Below are 25,159 nucleotides of genomic sequence, written 5' to 3'. Positions count from 1 at the left end.
GAGAGTAATAGAATTTAAAACTTTCATATTTTTAATATTCTCAGTACCCCTTACATATATACATATAGTGTTCAAAAAAATAATAAAACACTCAATTTCTCAGAGACTATTGAGAATTATAAACTTTTGTAAAGATGTGAAAAATTAGATTCAAAAAACTTTACAATAATATGTAGTTAAATCTTTTTTGTTTTCGTTCCCTTTAGGGATAAAAATCCGTATTTATAATTTTCTTAATTGGGAACCCCTATTTTTAACTATATATGACAAAGTTATAATTTTTNATAATTTTCTTAATTGGGAACCCCTATTTTTAACTATATATGACAAAGCTATAATTTTTTAAATTATAACATTAAAATATTTTAACTTTCATTTTTTGTAAATAAAAAAAGTGAATTTTAATAGAGTGTTCCCTTAAAATCTTTATAATAAAATTAAAAAACCTAAAAATAATTATTTTTAGTTACAATTATAAAAATATCTTATTAACCCAACCCAACCTAAAGTTCATACATGGTTACTTTTAAAGATAATTGTTAAAAAATTAACGGTAATCATATGTCAAAATTATATAATTGTCTTAGACTTAATTTGTTTACAAAACATGTTCGATTCCAGTACTCATCGCCTAAAATATTTTATATGATAATAGTTGATAATTAATGCTGTTTTATTATCTAGAATTTGACGTCATTTCATTATGTTTTTGAGAAATATTTGTATAATAAATTCACATTGGCATAACATATGTTAGCTCCAAATTAAACTTTAAAGGTGTGCAGTTAAATATTTATATAACAACAGTGATAAACAAATAAGTGTTTATTTTACAATGTACTTTTTTTATTTAAGGTAAAATTTTCATACAATTCTAAGTTCTATAAATTCAGGGTCAAAATTAATTTTTTTGCCGTACAGACTCGAAATAGTGTTTTAGGAAATCCCGATAATTATCTAGAGTGTAGTCCAAGATAAATAAAATACTAATAATGAAAATTGTTGAATATTTTTTATTCAACCAAATAGTTACTTCAACATAAACTATCGAATAGTATTCAAAATTATCCGGATTGAACTACTCGATAGTTTTTAATACTATTCGAATAATAGGTACAATCGAATAGTTTGAATAACTATCGAATATATTTACTATTCCTACAGTTATTGATTGACTATTGTTCGATAATTACTATCCAATATTTTCCATTATTATAAAATACGTTTAAACTTATTTAGGTTAGGTTAAAATTAAGCGTTTCTGATTTGATTCGATATAAGTAGTGAACATAACAAACATTTTTTCTACTTAAGGATATATGAGTTTTCATCTGTTCGGTAACTACTGTACTTTTTAAGTATTTTATTTTTTTTAGAGAATAACAATGTAGAAGTACAGGTTAAGGCTTAACCTGTACTTCTGAATTGTTAGGAAATCACTTAGTAATTGTAGTTATCATTTCCAGGAAGTCGGCTAACAGCACACACGTGTTTATATTCTATCAAATAATTCGTAAAAAGGAAACAGTATGTCATTTCCAGTTACGCTGAAATGCAATTTTTCAAAAACATTTAACGTTAATACTTTATTTCTTATACTTATATATTTTAATATTTATTTACAATTTTTCTTAAGGTAATTTGAATTTCAGTCGCTTATTATATTTGTTTTATACCGCCTTGTTGTTTTATATTACATTTATATTTATAATCATAAATCTGATAAATCAATAATATACTTTTTACATATTCATAGTATTTTTTAATTATAAATGATTAATTATATTGTCAAAGTATTAATTCANTATAAATGATTAATTATATTGTCAAAGTATTAATTCAATGATGTAGATTTGCATATAATTATTCATAGTGATTTAACAAAATAATATTATTTTGACAATTATTACGGGATTTAATTATATATTAAAAAAAATAAATGAAACTATATAATTTCTTTAATAATACTATATCATACTTGAAATGTATTTGAAAAAAATAAAAATTATGTTAGAAAAATAATCATCACAAGGTTGATAATCGCAGATTAAAAAAGTAGCAAAAATTCCCAGAAAAACAATTGAGTGAAAAAATGATTTTATGGCTTCTGAATGTCTTTTTGAATTTCTGTGGTTTCTTAATAATTTATTTCTTGTCCAAAGACTAAAAATAATATTCCTCTCAAAAAATGCTTTAGTGTAGATGCAATCGAAAAATTCCCCGTTAAAAAAAAATTCTGTATGTACTGTAATGTATAACTACCATAAAATGTCCTCAATTTGGTTATAAAATATAAATTTAGCTACATCTAAATATAATTCTAAAACATTTGTAACTTGAAATAATAAAATAAAATAATTAATTAACTTTTATTCGATGTAGATTATATTTCCAGTTTCATTTGATCGAACTATCTGAAGATAAAAAGGTAAATTCAGAAGTGCTTTTATACTTATTGGCCAATTCGAGACAATTTTACAATAATTTAAAATATAATAAAAAAAAATAAAAAGAATATTCTCATAGGTAATTTTACGTGAATAATTATTTGCATTAATACTGAATGTATTTTTCCATTTTGAAATAAAATTGAATACATTAACTTTTTTAGTAATGTGATATAATATAATTTTTGTACAAAAAAATGTTCCCAAAAAGTAAGTTGAACTGAAAATAAATAGTAAAATTGGTATGCTGTTAATTTTGATGGTATTGAATAGTCATTGTGTAATATAATGGGTACGTTGTTTTCTATAGATAACAATAGTATTTAGTAGTAACAGTTGGTTTGTAACGTTTACTTTTATTGTCATATTACCTGACATTCCTCTACACTATCTAATAACATCTCAGCGTAGTCCATAACCATTTTTTTTTTAATTTCTAGAAATTATAAAATAACTTTAATTCAACATATTATTATTTTATTTTGTATTTGTTCAGCTAAAATAATATTATATTTTATTAATACATTTCATGCTGTTTGTGTTAAAATATAAGACTAATTCGTTAAAAAAATTATTTTNGAAGAAATTATTTAGCAATACTCTCTCTTAGACAATCTTAGGTGAAGATTTCACTGGAAATGGTCTATAGACTACTTTAAAAAAATAATAAAATAATATAATGTACAAAGAGGTGCAGACTGTAGGTATTCCTTTTAAAGTAACCATATCATCAATGTTTGAACCATATTAAAAATAATTACTTAATGTGTATAACAGATAATAAGTATTCATATAAAATAAAGTTTTTATTAGAAATAAAATGAAGAACCTTCCTATATAATTTCCTAAAAATATGATAAAATTTTCTCGATTACTTTGAGGTATAGTTATTGTTGTTATCATCTAAAAAAATCATCACTAAATTTGAGTGTTTATTTTTGCTTTACATTCATAATTTGTGGTTAATTGAATAATTCAATATAAGAATATAACAGAGATAAATAACATTAAAAGATCGAAAAGAAATTAGAATATTGAGGAAAGTTAAGATAGATAGTGTTCATAATTTTTTTTGATTTTTAATTAGTTTTTTGAAAACAAAATTATTTGAATAATTTAATACATCTTGCATTCATATTTATAGTACCTTACAAAATTAACAAATAATTTATTCATCAGATTCACTGGTTTTGTTTGAATAGTAAAATTTTTAAATTCTCGTTTATTATAGAAATATTTATTCATTATTAATATAAATTATCACTTTCAAGAAATGCAGAAAAAATTACCCGAATTATATAGGAAATGAATTACGTATAAAATAATTTCTAACCAATCCTAATTTTTAACTAAGATAATTTTGGATCATAAAATATCGAATTGTAATCACATTTATATAATAATACAATAAATTTTCCGATGTCCATATTTAAAATATATAAAATATCAAATAAAATTAATACATGATGCCTAAGCCCATTTAGAATAAATCGGTTGGGTTTTTAATTTATAGTAATTCAGAAACTGCCTTAGTAAAAATATAATAATAATAATTACAGTAAACTAAGTATGAAACTTGATTTAATAAAAATATATACTTCTTAAAAACATTGAATAATGGTTAAATTAAAGTTTAAAATACAACTTTATATGAACAGTAATTTTAAAATGAATTATAACTATAAGTATACGATGTATTGTTTAAAAAAGTACCATACCTTTTTAATAAATATTTGGATTATAAGACAAAAGGCAAGTATTGCTCTCTATGAATAATATCATTTAATATTGATCTATTCTATTTTTATACACATAAGTGTGATGAAATCTTCTAACCACATTGACAACTTAGTACTATCCTCTCTCGTTAAGCTAATAACTTAATTCTGGCGAAATGCATTTTCATTATTGAAATCGATTGTTTTTGCGTCATTAAATTATATGCAAATTCACAGCATATAAATGATGTCAACACTTAATATATTTTTTTAAATAATATATCTGTATAAATAATGAAAATTTAATGTTTGCGTATAAATTTCAGTAAAAACGTAAAAGTATTAATTCAAAAATTTTTAATTTTTCACAAATTATCAATGTATATTAACAAAATAATTTTTTTGTCAAGTATACTACACTTTGCTTTAACATGGACAGATAAAATCAATATTTTCAATCAAGTAATCTATACTGTTTAACTATTTTAATTCCTTTTATGAAAATTATTAGTTGCACAAATAAGACTATCACACTAAACGTTAATTGTGAACTATTTAATTATTTCGTAATGATACACCTTTTTTCAATAAATCCACTTGTAACATGTTAATTTTAAATTAATAAAATTTGTAAAAATTAACTCTAACGCAAACATATAATCGTAACCCTCTCTATTCTAATTATGTAGTATAATATTATCAAAATAATGTTATGTTTTAAATTTTATTGTCATAGAATAAAATCAAAAAATAAACGATATTATGTGATTTTGGGATGTTTACCCTTCAAGCTAGAAGAAAATTTAATGATGTGAAGTGAATTTATAATTTATTAAATAGTAAAATTGATTTCCCAGATATTTTAAATAAAATCAAGTTTTATGTACTTATTACTAATCCAAAAGAATTTTCGTGTTTTTATTTACCTACACAAAATAGAATTATAGTCATAACTCCCCACTAAATAGCATGTTACTGTTTTGTAACTCTTTATCTAACTTTGATTTCCATTACCATAATTTAGCCATGTTAAAGAAAATGATACTTTAAATATTATTTTTTATTAAAATAATACATTAAATTTAATTATTTATATTTCTTTTTTTTGTTTTAAATTCTTAATAATATGTTTATCTTATTGTAAATATATATTTAAATATTGTTTTTATAAAATGTATATTAACTTTACCTATTACCTTAAAGTTACTTTAACAATTTCTCAATAAATAAATAATTTAATAAGTTTACGATTTCATTGTTTTGAAATATATTCAATTATTCTTGAAATAAAATACAAACAATATTTTTCGTTTCTTGTGTTTTTTTAACAAAAATAAAATTAATAATTTTGTTTCTAAAATTTTGAGACATTATAATTATATCGAAACTTTATAAGATTTTTTACATTTTAAGTATGAAAAAAGAAATATTTCTAATATGATCAATTTTAAGGTACAGTAAAGTAACTTCTATGTTTATTTATAAAATTTGCAAACCAGCATAATTTTTTCAACTCTCTTTATTTAAAAATAATAGAAGTATTTCTTTTTTTTTAACAATATTTTAAATATAATATCATTTAATATAATGAAATGTTTTAATAAATAAAAATAATTGTTATTCAATCAAGATGTTTTAAGATTGAAACATTCTATTGTCCTATTGCGTTGATAATATCAAATTTCACAGTTTAAACTTATACTTAGCTCTTATATCAATATTCTATTACTTTTTGCATTATTTGAAATAAAAAGTGTACATACAATTTACAAGTATATCATAAAGTGAGAGGTGTTACGATTATTTTTAAATTTATTACAAAGTACTAATAAAAAATTGACAGAACTATAAAGTATGCAAAAAGTATTTAATCTGATATATTTATATTAATAATATAATCTACGTAATATAAATAAATCAAATAATAATTTTAATTTGAACAGCATAGAAATGAAAAACGATTTGATTCAAATATTCGCTCATTCAATTGTGCACCAAACAGCACATTCAATACATTTGCAATAAAAAATCAAAAATTACAGTTTTCACAATGGCCACCACTACAAACATTTGAAAAATATTCCTTCCCACTTATTTCATCATTCCAACCAACATCAATTCCACTAAAAGAACAATGTTCTCCTTTAACCATTTTACCACCTACTTCATCATCATCATCATTATCAAAACTGTTTTCTACAACTATACTTCCAGGACCGTCATCTCATCTTACTTCAACCACAATAAGCACACCTCCACTAACTTTACTACAACCGGAATCTCAGCAATTACCATCTTCAACGACTCCATTATCTCCATCTTTACCAAAACTGCCATCTAATCAATCATCACCAACGATTCCATCGCCACCGCCACCACCACCATTACCCAAACTACCATCTAATCAATCATCGCCAACGATTCCATCACCACCGCCACCGCCACCACCACCATTACCCAAACTACCATCTAATCAATCATCACAAACGATTCCACTACCACATCCGACTCCATCAAAATTGAAAAATTCTTCTTCGACAGATCAATTTCTCCAATCAAAACAGTTACAATCACAACAGTCTTTCAAATCAAAACAATCAACGGAATCATCACATTCATCTCCTTTAATTTTATCACAACCTCAGACCTCATTATCAACAACACCATCACTTTTACATGAAAAACCTTATTCGTCAGTGTCACCTAATCAACTAAACACAATATCAACACAGCCTCCTACTTTAAATTATGAACATAACTCCTCATCAATGTTACAAAATTCAAAAAGTGCTTCAGCTGGAATAATAAATACACCAAAAAATAAAATGAAATTAATTCATTGGAATAAGATTAAAAGTCAAAACTTAGGTAATTAAAATTTTAAATCTTATTAAGTTGATCTATTATACATTAAATACATGTATTTTTAAAATAATACTTTTGTGCAATTAGAAAAATCATTATGGTCATCCATAACCCCACCAGATATATCTTTTGATCAAAATCAAATTGAAGAACTATTTATTCAAAAACCTAAGTTACCTCCTAAGATTATTTTGAACAGTGGAAAACCTAAGGTTTTAGTTCAGAATATACTGGATAATAAAAGAAGTTTGGCAATTAATATAATGCTTAAACAATTGAAATTAGAAACCGATAAATTTATTAATGATCTTGAGAATGAAAATTATATTCCTATTGAAAAGTTAGAAATAATTCAAAAAATTTTACCCATTCATGATGATGTTATAGCAATAAAAAAATATCGTGGTGATCCAAAAAATTATGGTGCAGCAGAAAAGTTTTGTTTGGCTTTAAATGAGATACCATGTTATGAAGAAAAAATTAAATTAATGATTTTAAAAGAGGAATTACCATCAATGCTTAATGAAATGCATTCTCTATTGCGACATATTCAAAGAATGTGTCATGATATTATTAAAGATGATTCATTCAAGGAATTTTTATCAGTCGTATTATTTATTGGTAACCACATAAATGCAGTAAGTTTTATACATTTTATTTAGAATTACAAATGTCTTAAGACTATGAAGAAATTTGTGTCTTAGTAATTAAAAAAAAAAAAAAATTTTAAATATGTTTTAAACATTTAACAACTTGAAAAGAAATTTTTTTTATTATAATTATTAATTATGTTCTTGTGCAAGAAAAAATACAATCTGTATATACACAGCGCCTTAGACTTTACTAATAAGTCTTATAACTTTTGATACTAATATCATTTTAATGACATTTTTTTAAATAATTATTTTCTTCGTATACTATGTTTAACCCATATTTGCTACTATTTATCACAATTAAGAAAAAAAACCATTTTCTAGTCTCAAAAAAAAAAAATTGATAGATCTATAACAATTTTGGGACAAGTACTCATTGAATAGCAAAATACGTACAATATATATACACTAGTACACACCCATTCTATGAATTAAACTGTTTGTAACTCAATAGATACTTATTCTTAAATTGTATTCGACTTATTGACATTTTTTTTTATAAGAAAAAAACTAAAAAGTGGCTATTATTAAACTTTAAAAATAAAAAAATAATTTTTTTTATTATTAGAGACAAATAATCAAAATATTCTACATAGTCCAAAAATAAAAAAAAAAGAATCAACACAATATATTTGCTAGTTCATTTGTTCTTAAGTCCTATAAAGAAATTCTGTATATACAATAAGAACTTATGTTAAATTCATTTTTTTTTTTTTTATCATTGACAAATAAATTAAGGAAAAATGACACAATGGTTGCACTCTTACTGTTTTGAATTTTTCACATATTTAAGTGTTAAAGAGATATACACCATAATTTTTTTAAACGATTAAGAGGATTACTTGGTATAATTCAAGAGCGCAAATTTTTTATAAAGAGGTTTTGGATAATTAAGAAGAAAATTTGTTTTATAAGAACATTAAGTGAAGACCATTGATTTAATTTTAATTTTAAATAAATGACTAAATATTTAACAGTTAACAAATAGAGAATGATTTTTTTATCATAACCCACATAATTACTTACAGAATAAAAATTCAAATGACATTTACTGTTAAATTAAAATATGTTTTCCCATTTAAAAACAAAGTTAACACCTTTACAAGGCATAAGGTATGACATTATATTGTATTATATTTAAGTTAAATTAATAAAAGATAATGAAAAAGAAAAAATATTAAATTTTTTTTTTCTATAAGTAATTAAGTGAGTAATGATAAAAACATCACTCTGTATATTACAGTTATTCACAGTACATAAATACTATAAGTAATAAAATAATAAAATCCTATTTTTAAAACAATGGATAATAAATAGTATTATACAGTATCTTAGTACTGATAAAACAGCATTTATAAAAAAAAAAAAAGAATGACTATTATTAATTTATAGGGAACTTATGCTGGTAACGCAAGAAGTTTTACATTAAATTCATTGTCAAAATTATATGATATACGGACAAATAAGCCAAGGATAACGTTCCTCCACTTTGTTATAGAAGTAGCTCAAGAATACAAAGATGATATATTAAGCTTTACAAAGTACTCTTCGAGTCTCGGAATGTTATCAAAAATGTCTATAGTTAGATTAGAAGAGGAAGTGAATACAAGCAATAAACAAATAAAATCATTATTATCTAAATATGAAACTAAAGCATGCACTAATAACATATCGGAATCCTTAAAAAAATTCCTTGAACAGTCTGTCATTGATGTTGAAGAACTAAACGACCATTATAAAATAGCCATCGTTGACATTCAAAAAGTAGCTATTTATTTCGGCGAAGATTTAACAAAATTTAAAATTGAAGAATGTTTTGGATTACTTGGTAATTTTTTTACACAAATCAAAGATATCATCAAAGAAAGTGAAAGAAAACAAGAAAAAGATAAAAAAAAAAATATCACTAAATAAAACAATCCAATCTATTATAAATTTAAAAAAGAAAGGAACAACAATAATACTCAGAAAAACAAAATTTATGTATAATGATGTTAACCAGTCATAACTTTTTTCGTAGGTAAATTATATTTTATTTTTAATCAGGTAAAATTTAATAGTTTCTGAATTTTTTAAATAATTTTAAGAATGGTATTTATAATTATTTTACAGCCTCTTTTGTATTTTTTGTAATTTTTTATTTGATATCACTCTTAACTAAATGAAATTTGTATTAATTTTATTATTTATTCATGTTATAAAATTATTATTTTAACATTACTAAGAAATTTAATTATTAGTTATAATTGTGATGTATAAATATAAAAGTTAAATATTTAAATATTGGGTATTTAAATCTTAATTCTACTTTTTGTTTTAATATTTAAGCATCTTTTATTTATTTTTCTATTTAAATAAACGTAAATTAAACTTTTTTCTAAGTAATTAATAATTACTTACTTTTCAAAAGCTCCGATAAAAAAACTACTGTTTTAATTATTCATTAAATGAAAGCATTTTCCTACAAAAACTAGAAAATGACTGGTCGATAACATCTCTTGGACCAGTGATTTGTAATTTATCAAATCTTTTGTTATTAAGTCTGAAGTTGAAGCGTGGATCTATTTATTATAATCTTAAATCATTAATGAACTGCACACCTCCTACCGCTATGTTATAAAAATGCTAATATCTTTTAATATTAGCACTATTATTGCTAAGTTGGTTAAACATAGACGTTTTTATTTAAAAAACTCAAGTTCATACAATTTTTAGGGAGCAAGAGAGGGAAGGAAATTTTTTTTTGAAAATCATAAACATAAATACATAAATTTATTTAATTTAAAGTCTTTTTTTTTAAATTTTAAAGCCCTAATATCTGTTAATTTTTAAGGTAAGCTTTCGAAACTTAAAATATAGATATGATCTAGTAGCGTAGAAAACTGTAAATAATTTACCTCTTAATTAGCCATTTCAAAATTGAAGAATTTCGAAGTTTTTGATTTTGTTACTAATTAACTGATTCATTATCATTATAATAAGACACTTCTCGTATAGGTAGAACGTGAAGTTTATCACAGTGGTAGTTCTTATAGTGTAAATAAAGTGAAAAATCTGAGTTATTATCTTTTCATAATACTCAGTATTATAGGCAAAAACGTCATTTGAAAATAGCAAAACTGGTAGTCGCTCTTTCATTTTTAGAGCCTTGTGAAAATTATGTATTTTGCTAACCTAAGATAGCCAAAAAAAAATATACTAAACAAAAACCGTATTGTCTATAAAGGCCAAGTTCTAATACCTCCTCCTAAAAATGTACGTCTGTAAAAGTCTTACTTTCATAAGCAATATTGAATTTTATTTTTAGGTATTGATCAGCACTTGATTAGTTTCTGATCAAGCACTGGATGAGTACTCATTTAGGAATTACATGAGAGATGGAAAAAATACATCTCTGAAGAAGAGAAAAAATGTACAGATCACATAATGAGATCCATTGAAAAATATAGCAAAATCTTTTTTATGCCTCAATAAAAATCTAACAAGTATTAAGCAATATGAATAAAAAAAACAATGTTTCTCATAAAAGTAGGATTGAAGTTCATGAACTAATTAAAGACTAAACTTGACCATAAAGTAATCATTAATAATTGATAGGTGGAAAAGGAGGGAGTTGGAACTTTTTCGCAGTTAGGTTTATATTGAGAATACATTTACATAGTATGCGGTTTATCATAAACTATTTGTGTATTCGCAAAATAAATATAGTATTGGTAAAAATAATGATTTCTTTGGATGGCATTATCATTTTTATACCCAGGAAGGACGAAGAGTACGGCAGGGAAATGACTAGTGATTAAAATAGCAACAACCATCCTCACTTTCAGTCATTACATTAAATTGTCAATGACTTCTGAAACAATAACTCGGAAACTATTACCGACCACTTATTTTATTTATTAGTTAATTTTTTATTTCATAACTTAATTAAATATGTATGTTACCATTTAAAAAATAAAGTTGACACTCCTATATGTTATAAAGGATAATCCTAAAAGTAATAATTGGTTAATAAATCAAAAAATATATGTAACAAAAAAAACCATATTTTTATTTTTTATAACTGTATTTATTTTGAAAATGAGTGGTTTATGATGAACCAATCATTCTATATTATAGATAATCTGCATTATAATATATGTTTATTACCTTGTCAATTTATGTTACGTATTACTCTTTTGTGCTCTTCTTTCACTCTATATTTAAAAATGTTAATACCTTCCAAAGTTCTATTATTAGATCAAAAGTTATTATCGAACAGTCATTTTCATAATTAGATTATTTTTTAATTTGCAAGCTAGTTAAATATAAATATTATTACACTAAAAATAAAGTTCACATCTCTGTGTGGTATAAGGGATGTATTAAAAAAATATATGAAACTAAACAATTACAAAAATCAATTTTCTTAACATGGTTATTATATAAGAGAAATTGAGTGGCCAATTTAAAAAAAAATACCTGTATTGCACGTTTAAGCTATATCACATAATCTTATTGCAAATCATTGACTATTTTCTAATACATATATTACTTACGCCATTGAGTAAGGCAAAAAGAGAAACTATATTAGCTTTTATGAGCTAACTATAAATTACGTTTTAATCAATCACAACTACCAGACTCGTACGTATAATAACATCAATAAAAAAAGGGTAGACTTATTCGCCCGTATGAACATTGTGTATATTTTGACCCTGGCCAAAGCAGATACAGTAATATAGAATTAAATACAGTCACAACCGTTTGCAATAGAAAAAAGTTTCAAAGACGATTCCACCCCGAAAAAAAAACTATAATAGAAGCTTTTATCGCTCCCTATATGTATACAAAATAAAACTCAATTGGATCGGTCAAAGGCGTCTCTATGTATCGGAGAGTATTTGGACATTTGGCACAAAGAAAATATATGTGTATTACTCTATTTTTTTGTAAAATACCCTCGGTAATAGACTTTTAAAATTCTCATACGCCGCAAAAATAAAATATAAAATATTACAAACTGAAATCTAGCGCGTAGATTAAACATTTATTAGTTTAATATTTTTCAATAATCTTTTAAAAATATAAAACATAAATAAATAAATCTTAATTTGTAAACGTTTTGATTTGACATTTAATAATGATTATGATAACTTTTAAATGTAAAAAATAAATTTTAGTATTCACAAAAATTAATTTAAAATATTTTAATTATATTTTATTAAAAGCCTGTATAAAAAGAGAAATATTAATAAATACTGTAATATCAGCAAGTAGTTATTTAAGTAATTTAAAATAAATGTCTGAACATTAAAAATATATACAATTTAGAATAATTTTGTTGGATACACATCAATATGCTGTAGCGAAATTGTGTTGTGATTATTTATGCTATTGTTGGGCTACATCGAGTTGTTGTCGGTCTTCTCTCTATGTCTGTGAGAAATATTAATAAATACTGTAATATCAGCAAGTAGTTATTTAAGTAATTTAAAATAAATGTCTGAACATTAAAAATATATACAATTTAGAATAATTTTGTTGGATACACATCAATANACAATTTAGAATAATTTTGTTGGATACACATCAATCTGCTGTAGCGAAATTGTGTTGTGATTATTTATGCTATTGTTGGGCTACATCGAGTTGTTGTCGGTCTTCTCTCTATGTCTGGATTGTCGCCGCCATCTTAGCGTTTTTTAGCTATAAGCTCTATGGCGCTTGCGAATCGGTAGTTTTGTATTCGTTTTGTTGTAAAAGTAAAATATCACCTTTGCGATTGTCGTACCCTATGCGCTCAGTATATCGCCGTTGTGTCTATATATTTTCTGAGATACATCAAAATACCGTTCACAGCATATTGTGCACGTTGGTCAGCTACTTGCATTCGACTTCAATTGATCCTTTCAGTATTCAACATTATCATCAGCCGTTTCAATTAGCCGACAAGTATAATGCTTGTTCGTCTATCATTCTAAGACTTACTCGCTAGTATAATTTATTATTTGTTTATATCAGCGCCTTTGTGGCATTAGTATTAAATTTCCCCCTATCCACATGGGTGTATATAAGATTTTATATTTCTTGTATAATACATCTGACTGTTATAATTATACATTGCAAAATTCATTTACATTGAAATCAGTCATACAATCTACATTCAAACATACAGCATACTCATCTCATTCCTCATCCTCGACATAGCCAAAGACTTAGGACAAAATAAAACCACGAACGTTAATGAACCCGCGTGAATACCACCGGGCGCTTACCACCAGGTTCATTCAATTTTCTTTACCTGTTTTCGAAAGAAAAAATATTTCAATATATGATTCCAAAGTTTGAAAATAATATTGAAAGTATACTGAGTGATTCTTAATAATATATTAATAACATAATATTAGACATTCGATTTCTCTCAAAATAATAATTATGTTGAGAACATTTTTTTTTTTGGTATCTTAAAATTTTATATATTATTTTTTAATTCAAGATGTATGTCACCATTAAATATAAATAAAATTTACACCCTTAAAAGATATAAAAATATTTAATAATTCAAAAAATATATAAAATCTATAAATATCAAAAAGATTTTTCCTAACATAATTATTATTTTAAGAAAAATCAAGCGGTTAATTTTAAAAATAATTACCCTGTATTTATTGGTTTTTTAATTTTAAAATATCCATGTATTGAATAATAATCATTTTAAGTCAATAAATGTTTCACCTCAACGTAAAATACATGATTCGTAATTATTTATAGGTTGACTGTTACGCAAATCCTTAAATTATTGTAAAAAAGTTGTTACAAATAGAGTTAATTTGATAACTAAAAATTACGTAAATAAATTAAAATATATAAAAAAATAATTTTTTTAAGAGTTGACTTTAAAAAAATTTGTATACCTTCAATATAAGATTAATCGAAGCTGTTCAATATTTCTCAAGCTTAAATAATTAAGCTATGTGTAATTTTTTTTTTAAATACTAATGATCTTATAAATAGTACTTAGTTTGTAAACCTCTTTTGTTCTTTGTACAAATAATAAAGTAGACATGGTTTAAGTCATATTATGGCAAAGGAAATTAGCAGTAGAGTGCAGTATGTGTTGGCAATTACTCAAACAAAGGCAGCAAAACCTGAGGCGTAAAAATGTGGTTTCGTCTAGTGCGAACCAATTGCCGTTTTAATATAATAAACCTTAATATGTTTAGTTTGTCCTTACATAATTCAATATAGCACTCGTGTCAGCTGCAAATTTTTATTTTTTAGTCCACCGGGTAAAATGGTTAGATTACAACGGCTGTAAATATTTTCCATGGTATTACATTTGGATATAATGCAAAGAAAAAGTCTAAGACGGCTGATGTTTGCGCACGACCTGGTATTTTCTTTTAAAAATCTTTTCTATGTGTATGTTTGTTGTACATGACATTTTTTTATACATTCATATATAATATCCTGTATGTTTAGGTATATTGCGAAAAAACAAAATGCTGTCCGGAAAGGAGTCAGAGGGCAGAGCTGTTGATTTAGGACTCGCATATTATTTGACTTTACCTACCAACTAGCGGCAATGACTCTAACGTTAGACACGCAATCGGCGAAACTCTGGTGGTTTTTTTTTCTGGTACTATTTTTTTCTTTTCACTCGTTTCTTTGCGTTATTATTATGTTTATTTATTCGACCGGAGAGTTCTGGTCCATTCGTTTTGTGCCTCATCGTAAAATCTCAAAATTTACGATCTCCACACTATAGATTTTACCGGCATCAAGACGTATTGTGTACCCAAAATGGAAAATATAGTAACTCGTTTACTCTGTTTTTCTTTTATTCGTGTTGTACAATTTCCATAAACATATATTAAAACAATTGCATACATTCATTATTATTTTTTCAAATCTCGAAAACTAATCCCCAAATATTAAATTATTAAAAATGATCAATTGATTATTTTCTGTATAATTAGATATTATATAAATGTAATTTAGTCAAATAAAGTATTTTTAATACATACGTTAATTTAGTAAGAAATCATATTTATATTAAATAGTAATATTAGTATACAAAATATTATTTTGCTTATATTATTTAAAAGCCACGTAAGTGATGGCTTCAAATGGCTAGAGATANCGTAAGTGATGGCTTAAAATGGCTAGAGAAGGAAAAAATACAAAATGTGATAAATTATTTACACATAAAAATACACTCAGTTACATTATTTTTCCATTAAAAAACTTAAGCAGTTGAATTATTCTTAAACTCTTAAAATCAAACAACAGACTAATATTTTTCAAGCTTTTTCGTTATTATTAAATTTTATTTTTAAGGGATAAAAATAGTGATTTAAATATAATAATATCTGTAGACGAAGCAAGGAAAAGCGAATTTAAGTTCTTTACAGTTCTTACAGACTCTAAGAATTTTATTTTTATAATAAAATAAAAATAATATAACTTGAATAGATATACGACAATTGCTTGAGAAATTTATTTCAAAATTGGCAATATAAAAAGGTTATTTAACCAAACTATTACAATAAACTCTATCAATATATTTTGGAAAAAGGGAACCGATAGTGTTCTAAAGTATCATTTTAAATTCATTTAAGTCTACTAAATGATTTCACAATTCAGTTCCATATAGTATTTTTTAAACCATATAGGCTTTTGAATTCGACCTTATTTGTGATACTGACGCAACATTTGGTATTACAAAGATACTTTTTTCTTAGTAAGGGTTCTATTTTCTCTATGCTGTGGTAATATCCATGAATACCCATACTCCCTTTGTTGTAGGCGATTCTAGGAAATTCAAATAAAACTTAGAAAAAAAAATTTACTTTCTATAGAGTTTTTGCAATAAATATATAATTTCAATATCTGTTACACTATAAAGTTTACTTTTTAGACATTTTATAAATTCATATTGATAATTTTTATCATAGTTGCAATAATTTATTAAATCAAGTCTAATATTTCCGTAGATTAATATACATTTATTGTATTTAAAGAAGCTTGGTCTGAAAAATAACAGGTTAATGAAATATTCAATGTACCTCCTTAGTGGAATCGTACTATCGAATTTGGAGTAAAGTAATTTTATTTCAAACGTAAGATTAAAATATTCATTTTTTTTTCACGTGATAAAAGTAGACCTAATTTCAAAATCGTAATATAATTTTTGAAGTAAAGGCTTCCTAACCATGGATACTCTTCGATAGTTACTCATCCAAGAGTAACCGGAGAGAGGGTTGACGACTCAATTTACTGAACTGATCTCTTGTTCAACAAACTGAGTCGCCATTAATTAACCAAGTTTCGAATTTGAACACAATGCACTATCGCGTTACCGACTAGTCCACACAATCCTCCGTATAACTATATAGTACAGCGGCGTCTTTTTTTTTTAGTCGAATTCAATCATAACGCCATGCTGTGAACACTACGAGATATATAATTAAAAAGTTAACGCTAATTTTTAATGATAACGGAAGGAGTTTATAAAATATTTTGATAAGATTTAATTTGAAATTATTAAAAAATAATTATAAGAATTTGTAAACATTTTTTTTTAAACTTCGGTGCCCTAGAAAAACAGTGTTCTTAAGGAATTGCGCTTCACATTTTTAAAGTCACTGTTATACTAAATACAGAAAACTATAACAAGTATTATACTCACAAATTAAAAAAAGTACTTATTTTTCATACATACTATAACAGTAATTTAATAGAAATGAAAACTCCACATAAAAAATTAATATAAGATTTTCAAACAATTAAAAGACATCTAAATATATTTACGGAACACAATTTATGAAAAAGTTTTTTCGTAAAATGTTTTCAGAGTATTTGTGTAACTGACTTCATGTAAAGATGTAATGTCATATTTTAAAGTTATATACATAATCAAAAATAACAAATATCTGCCACACTCTTTGAATTTTAATAAGTAGTCATTCCTCTAAAATGAACCCGAACAACAATACATTTCATTTTTCCTCTAATAATTAGGGAAATTACTAAATTTCAAACAACGATTTCATTTAAACGCTATTTGCCGTTAGAACGGCATAGAAGGCACAAATCGTGTGGATAATAACTTTAATATGACGTGTAGAACACCCATTTAAGCAGTGTAAGCCTGTTCTAAGCTTTATAAACATTTAAAGGTAACAATTACCATGTAAGTCGTTAAAAAACTGTAACGCAAACGCCTTAATTAAAATACATGCTACCGCTAGTGTCACGGTAATATATTTTAATGTAATTGTTGTACTAGATACTATAAGTGAATGTACGTATAAAAACATGTATACATTTTTATGTTAACGCGCTAAACATTAAAAAAAAAACAAAGGTTGGTGGTAATGCGGCAATTACTTTTCCAGGCCTTCAAAGACAATTAAGCTCTAGAAATTATAATGACCTTGTGTAAATAAAAGCAGGTTGAATTATTTTGTAAATATTTGACATGCGATGATCCCTAACACTACCAACTAAACGTTTCCATCCCATCAACAATACAATGCTTTGCAGTTTTGTACATACACAAAATAAAATTTACAAAAAGATTTTATAGAAAAATGTTGACATTATTTATTTGGTTATACAAATAAAATTACCATAAGTTACAACTGTATTAATACAATAGTTATTAAATGTCAGCTTAGGAACTATTAAATTTTAAATTGTAACATTTAATGGCATTTGGTCGGGCTCCTACATAGAGCTAAGAATAAAACATAAGCAATCTACCAGTCTCAAGTTGTATTTTTCTATTTCACTGTTTAAATTCTTAAGATTTACTGTACAAATTGAAGAAAAAAAAGATATTGATTTATATATTGTTTTGTTCCTTAGAGTACTAAACAATTAAAAAGTTTTTTAAAAATCCATTGCACAATTTTATTCTTTATAAATCTGTTCAAAATATATTTTAACATTTGTTTAAAAAAAGACTATTCTTAGAATGATTTTTCTTACACAAAACACATAATAACATTATTATTTATACTGGAGGTGTGCTCGGGTATAATTATTTTTATCATTAGACCATTTATGGCCGCACTCTTCCTCCTGCCTGGATATATTATACATGATAATACCGAATACTCCAAGAAACTTAATTGGTGCATTATCATTGCCAGGTGTTCTTTTTATAGAAAAAATCTATTAGTTAAGTATCTTAATCACATTAAGAAAATTTTCACTTAAACTTGCATATCCGAGTACATTTTTTGTATTAAAGGTATTTTTATTAGGATATTGTAAATTATTTTTTTATGGTTTTCTAGGTAATTTTTGCTTTAAATGTTTAAAAAGTTTTAAGCTGAGAACTCGGTTTACACAGATAATCTTCACGATTCGTTTACTTTCCATTGGATATTTGTTTTTTTAGACTTGTGTCATTTCCTAATTGTTCTAGGAAAAATAAAATAAATTTATTTGCTCTTAAGTTTATTGTAAAATGAAAAATATCTAGAAGAAAACTCAAGACACTTGTAGGGCATTTGATCTTATTATTTATGGGGTGTACGTTGAAATAATATTTTACACTAAGTGCGTAAAGTGCAGTATAAATAAATTTAAATCATTTAACTAGAAGGATACTCATATTTATATTGAAAATTTAATACCAATATAACCCTTTTCTAATCCAACACTCTAACGCTTCGATTGTATGTGCAGTAATATTAACTAGAACTTTTAAAACATATAAATACAAATATGTATTTTTTTATATTTCTCCGAGTTCCATTATTATATTTGGAATGTTCATGTTTTCTAAGCATTTAGAATTTTGGTAATACACTAGAGTTAATAAATAAAATTTGCTTACAAAATTAATTCAATAAATATGCAGAAAAGATAATGGTTTTAAAATTTTTTTTTTGACATCATATTTTAGTAAAATAAAAGTGAAGAGTTGAGGAACATTTAAAAATATTAATTTATAACTTACTTCAAAGAAATATTTGTTGGGTAGCTTGTTGATCCCTTTGATTGGCGAATAGATGCTTTAGAAATAAAATACAATAATTTATTAATTAAATATTTCTTTCTCGTCCACGTTTTCTAATAAAAGCTCAAACAAAATATTTTTTGTTATTTTTTGATATTAAAAATCATATTGTTGGAAAAAAAATATTGAATATCTCTTTAAGTCAAAATAACTTGAAAATAATTTGTTCCTATTCAATATAGAATACAGTTAAATATTTACATTATTTTGTTCATATAAATTTATTATTAATATGTAGTTGTACATTTATGTACGGCGGACAAATTTATAAAGGATCAAACAGTTCCTCTTCTGTGAATAATCCACTGCGTTATTTGGCGCTACTACGACATCGTGTAGAATGGTTTTTTAACCTGAATCGTTTTTATGAAATTCCAAAAACTCCTTAAATGTTGACAACATTACAGATTATGTTACGATTTGATTAAAAAAATCCGTTATAACCTTTTCAAATAGAATTACTATAATATTTTTAATATCAGTTTCAAAAGTTCTTCAATTTTGTAAATGATGGTTTTTTATTACTTAAAAGAACATATATTTTTACAAATACCAGCTGTAAATAACATTAAATTANATTTTGTAAATGATGGTTTTTTATTACTTAAAAGAACTTATATTTTTACAAATACCAGCTGTAAATAACATTAAATTATTAACTCAAAAGTCGTACTGCATTATATTGAACTAAGAAAACTTAAATTTGAAGTATATTATAGCAAAATACATTATTTGAAAAAGTATNAAGTATATTATAGCAAAATACATTATTTGGAAGTATGAAAAATATGTTCTATAAATTAAATATAATTTTTTTTAAATTTTAAACAATAAATGCAATATATTACAACTATAAATTATTTGGTAAAAATTTTGGCCAAAGTTAAAAATAAGAAGACGAAAAAAAGATATATACTCGTAGAACAATTAATAATTCTCAGTAATTATTAATCGTAACCATAAATAATTTTTTAAATAACTCAATTCAATTATACTCACACCAATAATAATGTATTATAGCTTAAAAATTCTACCTATGTTTATATTTTAAATCATTTTCAATATATTTTTAATATTTTTTCTTCTATTCTAAAATTTTTTTTCTCAAAATTCAATTTCTATTCAGATATATTAGATCTCAAAAAATTAAAGAATTATCTCACTTAAATTTAAAAATATCTCTATGTAATTTCTAAAATTTCATTCGCTTTATTGAAAGAATTTTATCACTAAGTTCTGCCATAAAAAGAAAAGTAGTTTTCCTAATAAAGAACAGTTATATTTTTAGATTGACAAAATTATATACTTATAAGTTAAAATTACTCGGAAAACGCTTAAATGATTTTAAAAGAAAAGTTGTTTGATTTTTAGATTATGTTGTCAATCTCAACTAACAGTTCGGTAAGCTAAAATATTGACATCTTCAATCAATTAATACGTGTTATTGTTATCACATGGAGGCAAATGTGTCAGGAACATGCATTGTATTTATGTCATGGTTTATTGTAGTGATGGTCGTGATATCATATTTTATAAATCATTTAATATTTGTACACTATACTAAGTCTGTACAGTTATTACTAATTAAATTTAGAAAAATTATTTTTATCTAAAGAAAAAATATATACGAGTACAATTTTAACTTAAATATTATTAACTTGAGTGGAAATGTTTGAAAATGTAATAGTCAGAAGATCGTGTTATCAATTTTATTAGATTGTAATATCTTCAGTTTCTTACTTTTGCTGTCAAAACTTTTGGAAGGAAATAAATTTTGCGTCATATCAATGACCGTTCGTTTTAGCAGTAAATAACCATAAAATACCATATAAATACCCACAATTTCATACCATTTAGTAATAATAAAAATAATCATTAAAATTCAACGCATGAAAAATATGAAACGCGTTAACATCAGTCACGGCTCTTTCGCCCGACGTCCTAGTGATATTTGTCACCGCTGTAATACAAGCTGAACATATTATACTTTCAGGTGACATTTATACGGTTTTTAATATATTAATGGTATGCACAAGTGTATTTATATTTGATCATTCAATACGCACGGGAAAACATAAGAAGGTTTTAAAAAGCATATATTTTGTCCAATTAAATATTATTTAATATGTAAAAATTTAATTATTTTTGATTGAGCCAAAAAAGTATAAATTTTATTCGAAACTAACTTTAAGTATTTGTATTTTGACATTGCTTCATAGTTTTATAACTAAAATAGTTTTTAAGTTGTAAAATTATTACTTTCATTTTTTATCAAGTCATACTTATATCACTTTATCACTTGCTTTCATTTTTTTATTTCATTTTTTGTATTTTCTAAATATATATTTAGTATTCAGTAAGTAGCGAAATGGGTTTCTATTGTTCTCCTTATTTCTAACAATTGATATGTTACCTTACTTTTGAACACTCTGTATATATAAATACCTGTTTCCACAGTAACACATATTATACTAATCTAGATTGCACATAATTAAAAGAATTTCCAAGAGTTGTCATGTTAAATTTATGCACCTCTAACATTTTCAAGTGCAAATCTGAATTTTTTCTTATTATAATTTATAATATTTAATTAAAGAGAAATCCCGGAAGTACAATAGACGCAAATATTTTTAAAACATAAAAAGTAAAATTAAAAAAAAAATAAAAGGCTCTTTTAACATAGATATTGGAAAAATGTTAGTAACATATTTATAACACTAAATATATATTAAATATAAGATTTAACAACAGGTGTACATAGAATTGAATAGCCAAAAGGGTAATTTGAAACTCACTATTGACGTTATACATTAATAAAATAACTAATTAGNAAGGTAATTTGAAACTCACTATTGACGTTATACATTAATAAAGTGACTAATTAGTTAACATGTCTATATGCTATGATATAAATCTTCAAAATTATCTCATACATAATTTTGTTATATAAACAATTATTGTCGTTAGAAATTCATTCTCGTGGAATAATATAATATTACTTTGCGAGTGTCAACGTTTCAACATTAGAGTTAATTCGTCTATTTAACAAACAATACAATCAAATTCTAAGAACTCAAAGATTTCCTGAAATCGTGCATTGATAACCTAAATTAAGATAATGAATGTTCTAAGATAAATAAATAAATATATATTCATAAATTTATGTATCGAAAATAAGCTCCTCTGATGTTTATGTAAAATTTTTCTAAACATGTTTTAAATGTGTTATCAGTTAATCAAGTAGTCTTGATCAAAATATTGCTTAAATAAATAAATAATTTTCTTACTTGATTTATAAATAACTTTGTAAATAACTCTGATGCACTATAGAGAACATGTTTAATATCCTGCAAAAAATACTATTTATTTAACAAAAATGTTATTGGACATATATTAATAAATAATTAAGTCGATTTTACCAAGTATTTTTTAAATATGTAAATTGTCATTAGAGACAACATTTAGATTAAACAATAGATTATAAATCGAATGTTTTCTAATATTAGTTAATACTAGTTAATTTATTCTGAATCTAATATTCTCAATATTACTTGAATTAAAAAAAAAAAAAATCATTGAGTATTGCTAATTTTTTATAACTATTGAATGGGTACTATTCCATATTTAATTACTATAAGAAATGTGTGTATGAGCATACTTGTATGATATTAAACTTGTAAAACATAGTAAAAAATTATTGATTATATTACACAAATAGTGTCCAAAATTTGTAAAAGTTTAAGCTAGCAAAACTTATTTTTATAGTTATGTATTTTTTTTATTATGTAAAAAAGGTGAAATTTTTACATTAAATTAAGCCAACTGCGTTTATTTGAATACTTATAATTTAGTGTTTATATCAACTTTCAAAATTTTATTTATGTGAATGCCTGAATATCTTAAGTATCAAAATACTTTTTAATGCATTTTAAAATAATTTTTATATAACTATAAATTTGATGTAGTATTATTTTATTGTCGGTTCGCAAAATTAAACAATATTGTATTAATATTATAAATAAGTATTATTTTTATGTTTTAGCTCAGCAACAACAATAATAATTTATCAATAATATAATTTTTATATTTAGCATACGCAAAACGATGTCAAATCCCATTAAGCATTGTATAGAAAGTAGTACTTATGATAAAAAGTTTCGTCAAGTGCATATTTTACGGGTTATATTATTATGTTATCGAACATATTTGGAAGTCACGTTTGAGAATGTTACCCGGCGATAAGTTCTAAAAACTTGTCATAATCAGTTTTCTTGAACACCGTCAGACATTCAAGGCACCGTGAAAAATTGCTATTTTTCATTAACACATGTGACCTGTTTAAGGGTTGAATATTTCACAAATAACAAAAACCTAATATCTAAAATGTTACTTCGAAATTTCATTTTCTGTTTACCCATTTAGCAGTAGCTTTGTCGTTGTGAACTTCAGTATATAATTGCACAAACTACACATTATACATCGAGTAAATTTATAGTTGATACAATCAGTGCAATAGTGTATTTACAATTTGTTGTCTAATTGTCAAATAATTCTGAGTTTTGTTAGTAATTGGCCATTCATATTTGTAAACACTATCAAAGGTTACACGATGACCTGAATACATTCAATATACATTTATAACAGTGCTGGGAAAATTTATATTTAAACAAAGCTCGTTCCGTTCTCCTAAAATAGGATCCAGTTCATCTAAAAAATAACTCATGCCCTTTTCGTCCCATTTTTGTTGAAAAAATATCCACAAACTTGCTATTATTATTACATTAATATTTAAACATAGTTTTTGGATTAATAATTAATTTATAATTATTAAAAACTTTATTAATATCAAAAAATAATATTAAAATTACAAAATGTTGATAACATTATGAAGATATCATGTAAAAATATAATTAGGGTGATCAGATTTCGATGCAAAAATTATTTTTTATAGTAATCGTTAAAACAAATTTTTATTTATAACACCCAGAAAAAAATTAGATACAAAAAATTTAAAGAATCTGTAAAATTCATTCATGTTTCTCATACAATTGAATTTGTTCACGTTCCTCGTTTCTTAATGTTTGAAGCATGCAAAGCTTTGTGTTTATAATGAGAAATTGTTCCAGGAATCTGGTTTTTTTGTGGTACGAATTGCTTTCCAACACTGAATTATAAATATACATTTAGTCGCCATATAAACATTAACACCCAAAATGTGATTATTATTGTACTTTGAAAAGATTTTTGGGTTGGTAGAAGAAAATCGAAATATTACTGTAAACAACCCATGTGGGGTCGGGGATTAGTGTAGACCCTAAGTAACTCCTGCTTATCGTAAAAGGCAATTAAAAGAAGGTAGCGGAGGACAGCGAAAACCGATACTACCGACCATCGGCGAGTGCTGCAGTAGAACTAATGGCAATGGAAGGATTTGACGAAGGCAGTTAGGACATAATCCAA

At 24.5% G+C, this 25,159-nt stretch overlaps 1 protein-coding gene across 1 annotated transcript; it reads left to right on the top strand.

Moving 5' to 3' along the window:
- Window positions 1-4,511: 4,511 nt before the first annotated feature.
- On the top strand, window positions 4,512-9,778 carry LOC126908911 (inverted formin-2-like). The gene is made up of 4 exons (XM_050691243.1): window positions 4,512-4,627; window positions 6,109-7,033; window positions 7,118-7,668; window positions 9,076-9,778. Exons 1-4 carry the CDS (start codon window positions 4,544-4,546, stop codon window positions 9,595-9,597), a joined length of 2,082 nt encoding a protein of 693 aa, XP_050547200.1. The 5' UTR covers window positions 4,512-4,543; the 3' UTR covers window positions 9,598-9,778.
- The last annotated feature ends 15,381 nt before the right edge of the window (window positions 9,779-25,159 follow it).

Source organism: Daktulosphaira vitifoliae, unplaced genomic scaffold, assembly GCF_025091365.1.
Source record: "Daktulosphaira vitifoliae isolate Bord-2020 unplaced genomic scaffold, ASM2509136v1 Scaffold_38, whole genome shotgun sequence".
Lineage (NCBI taxonomy): Eukaryota > Metazoa > Arthropoda > Insecta > Hemiptera > Phylloxeridae > Daktulosphaira > Daktulosphaira vitifoliae.
Note: the sequence above shows the minus strand (reverse complement) of the source record. Positions and strands in the feature narration are given on the sequence as shown.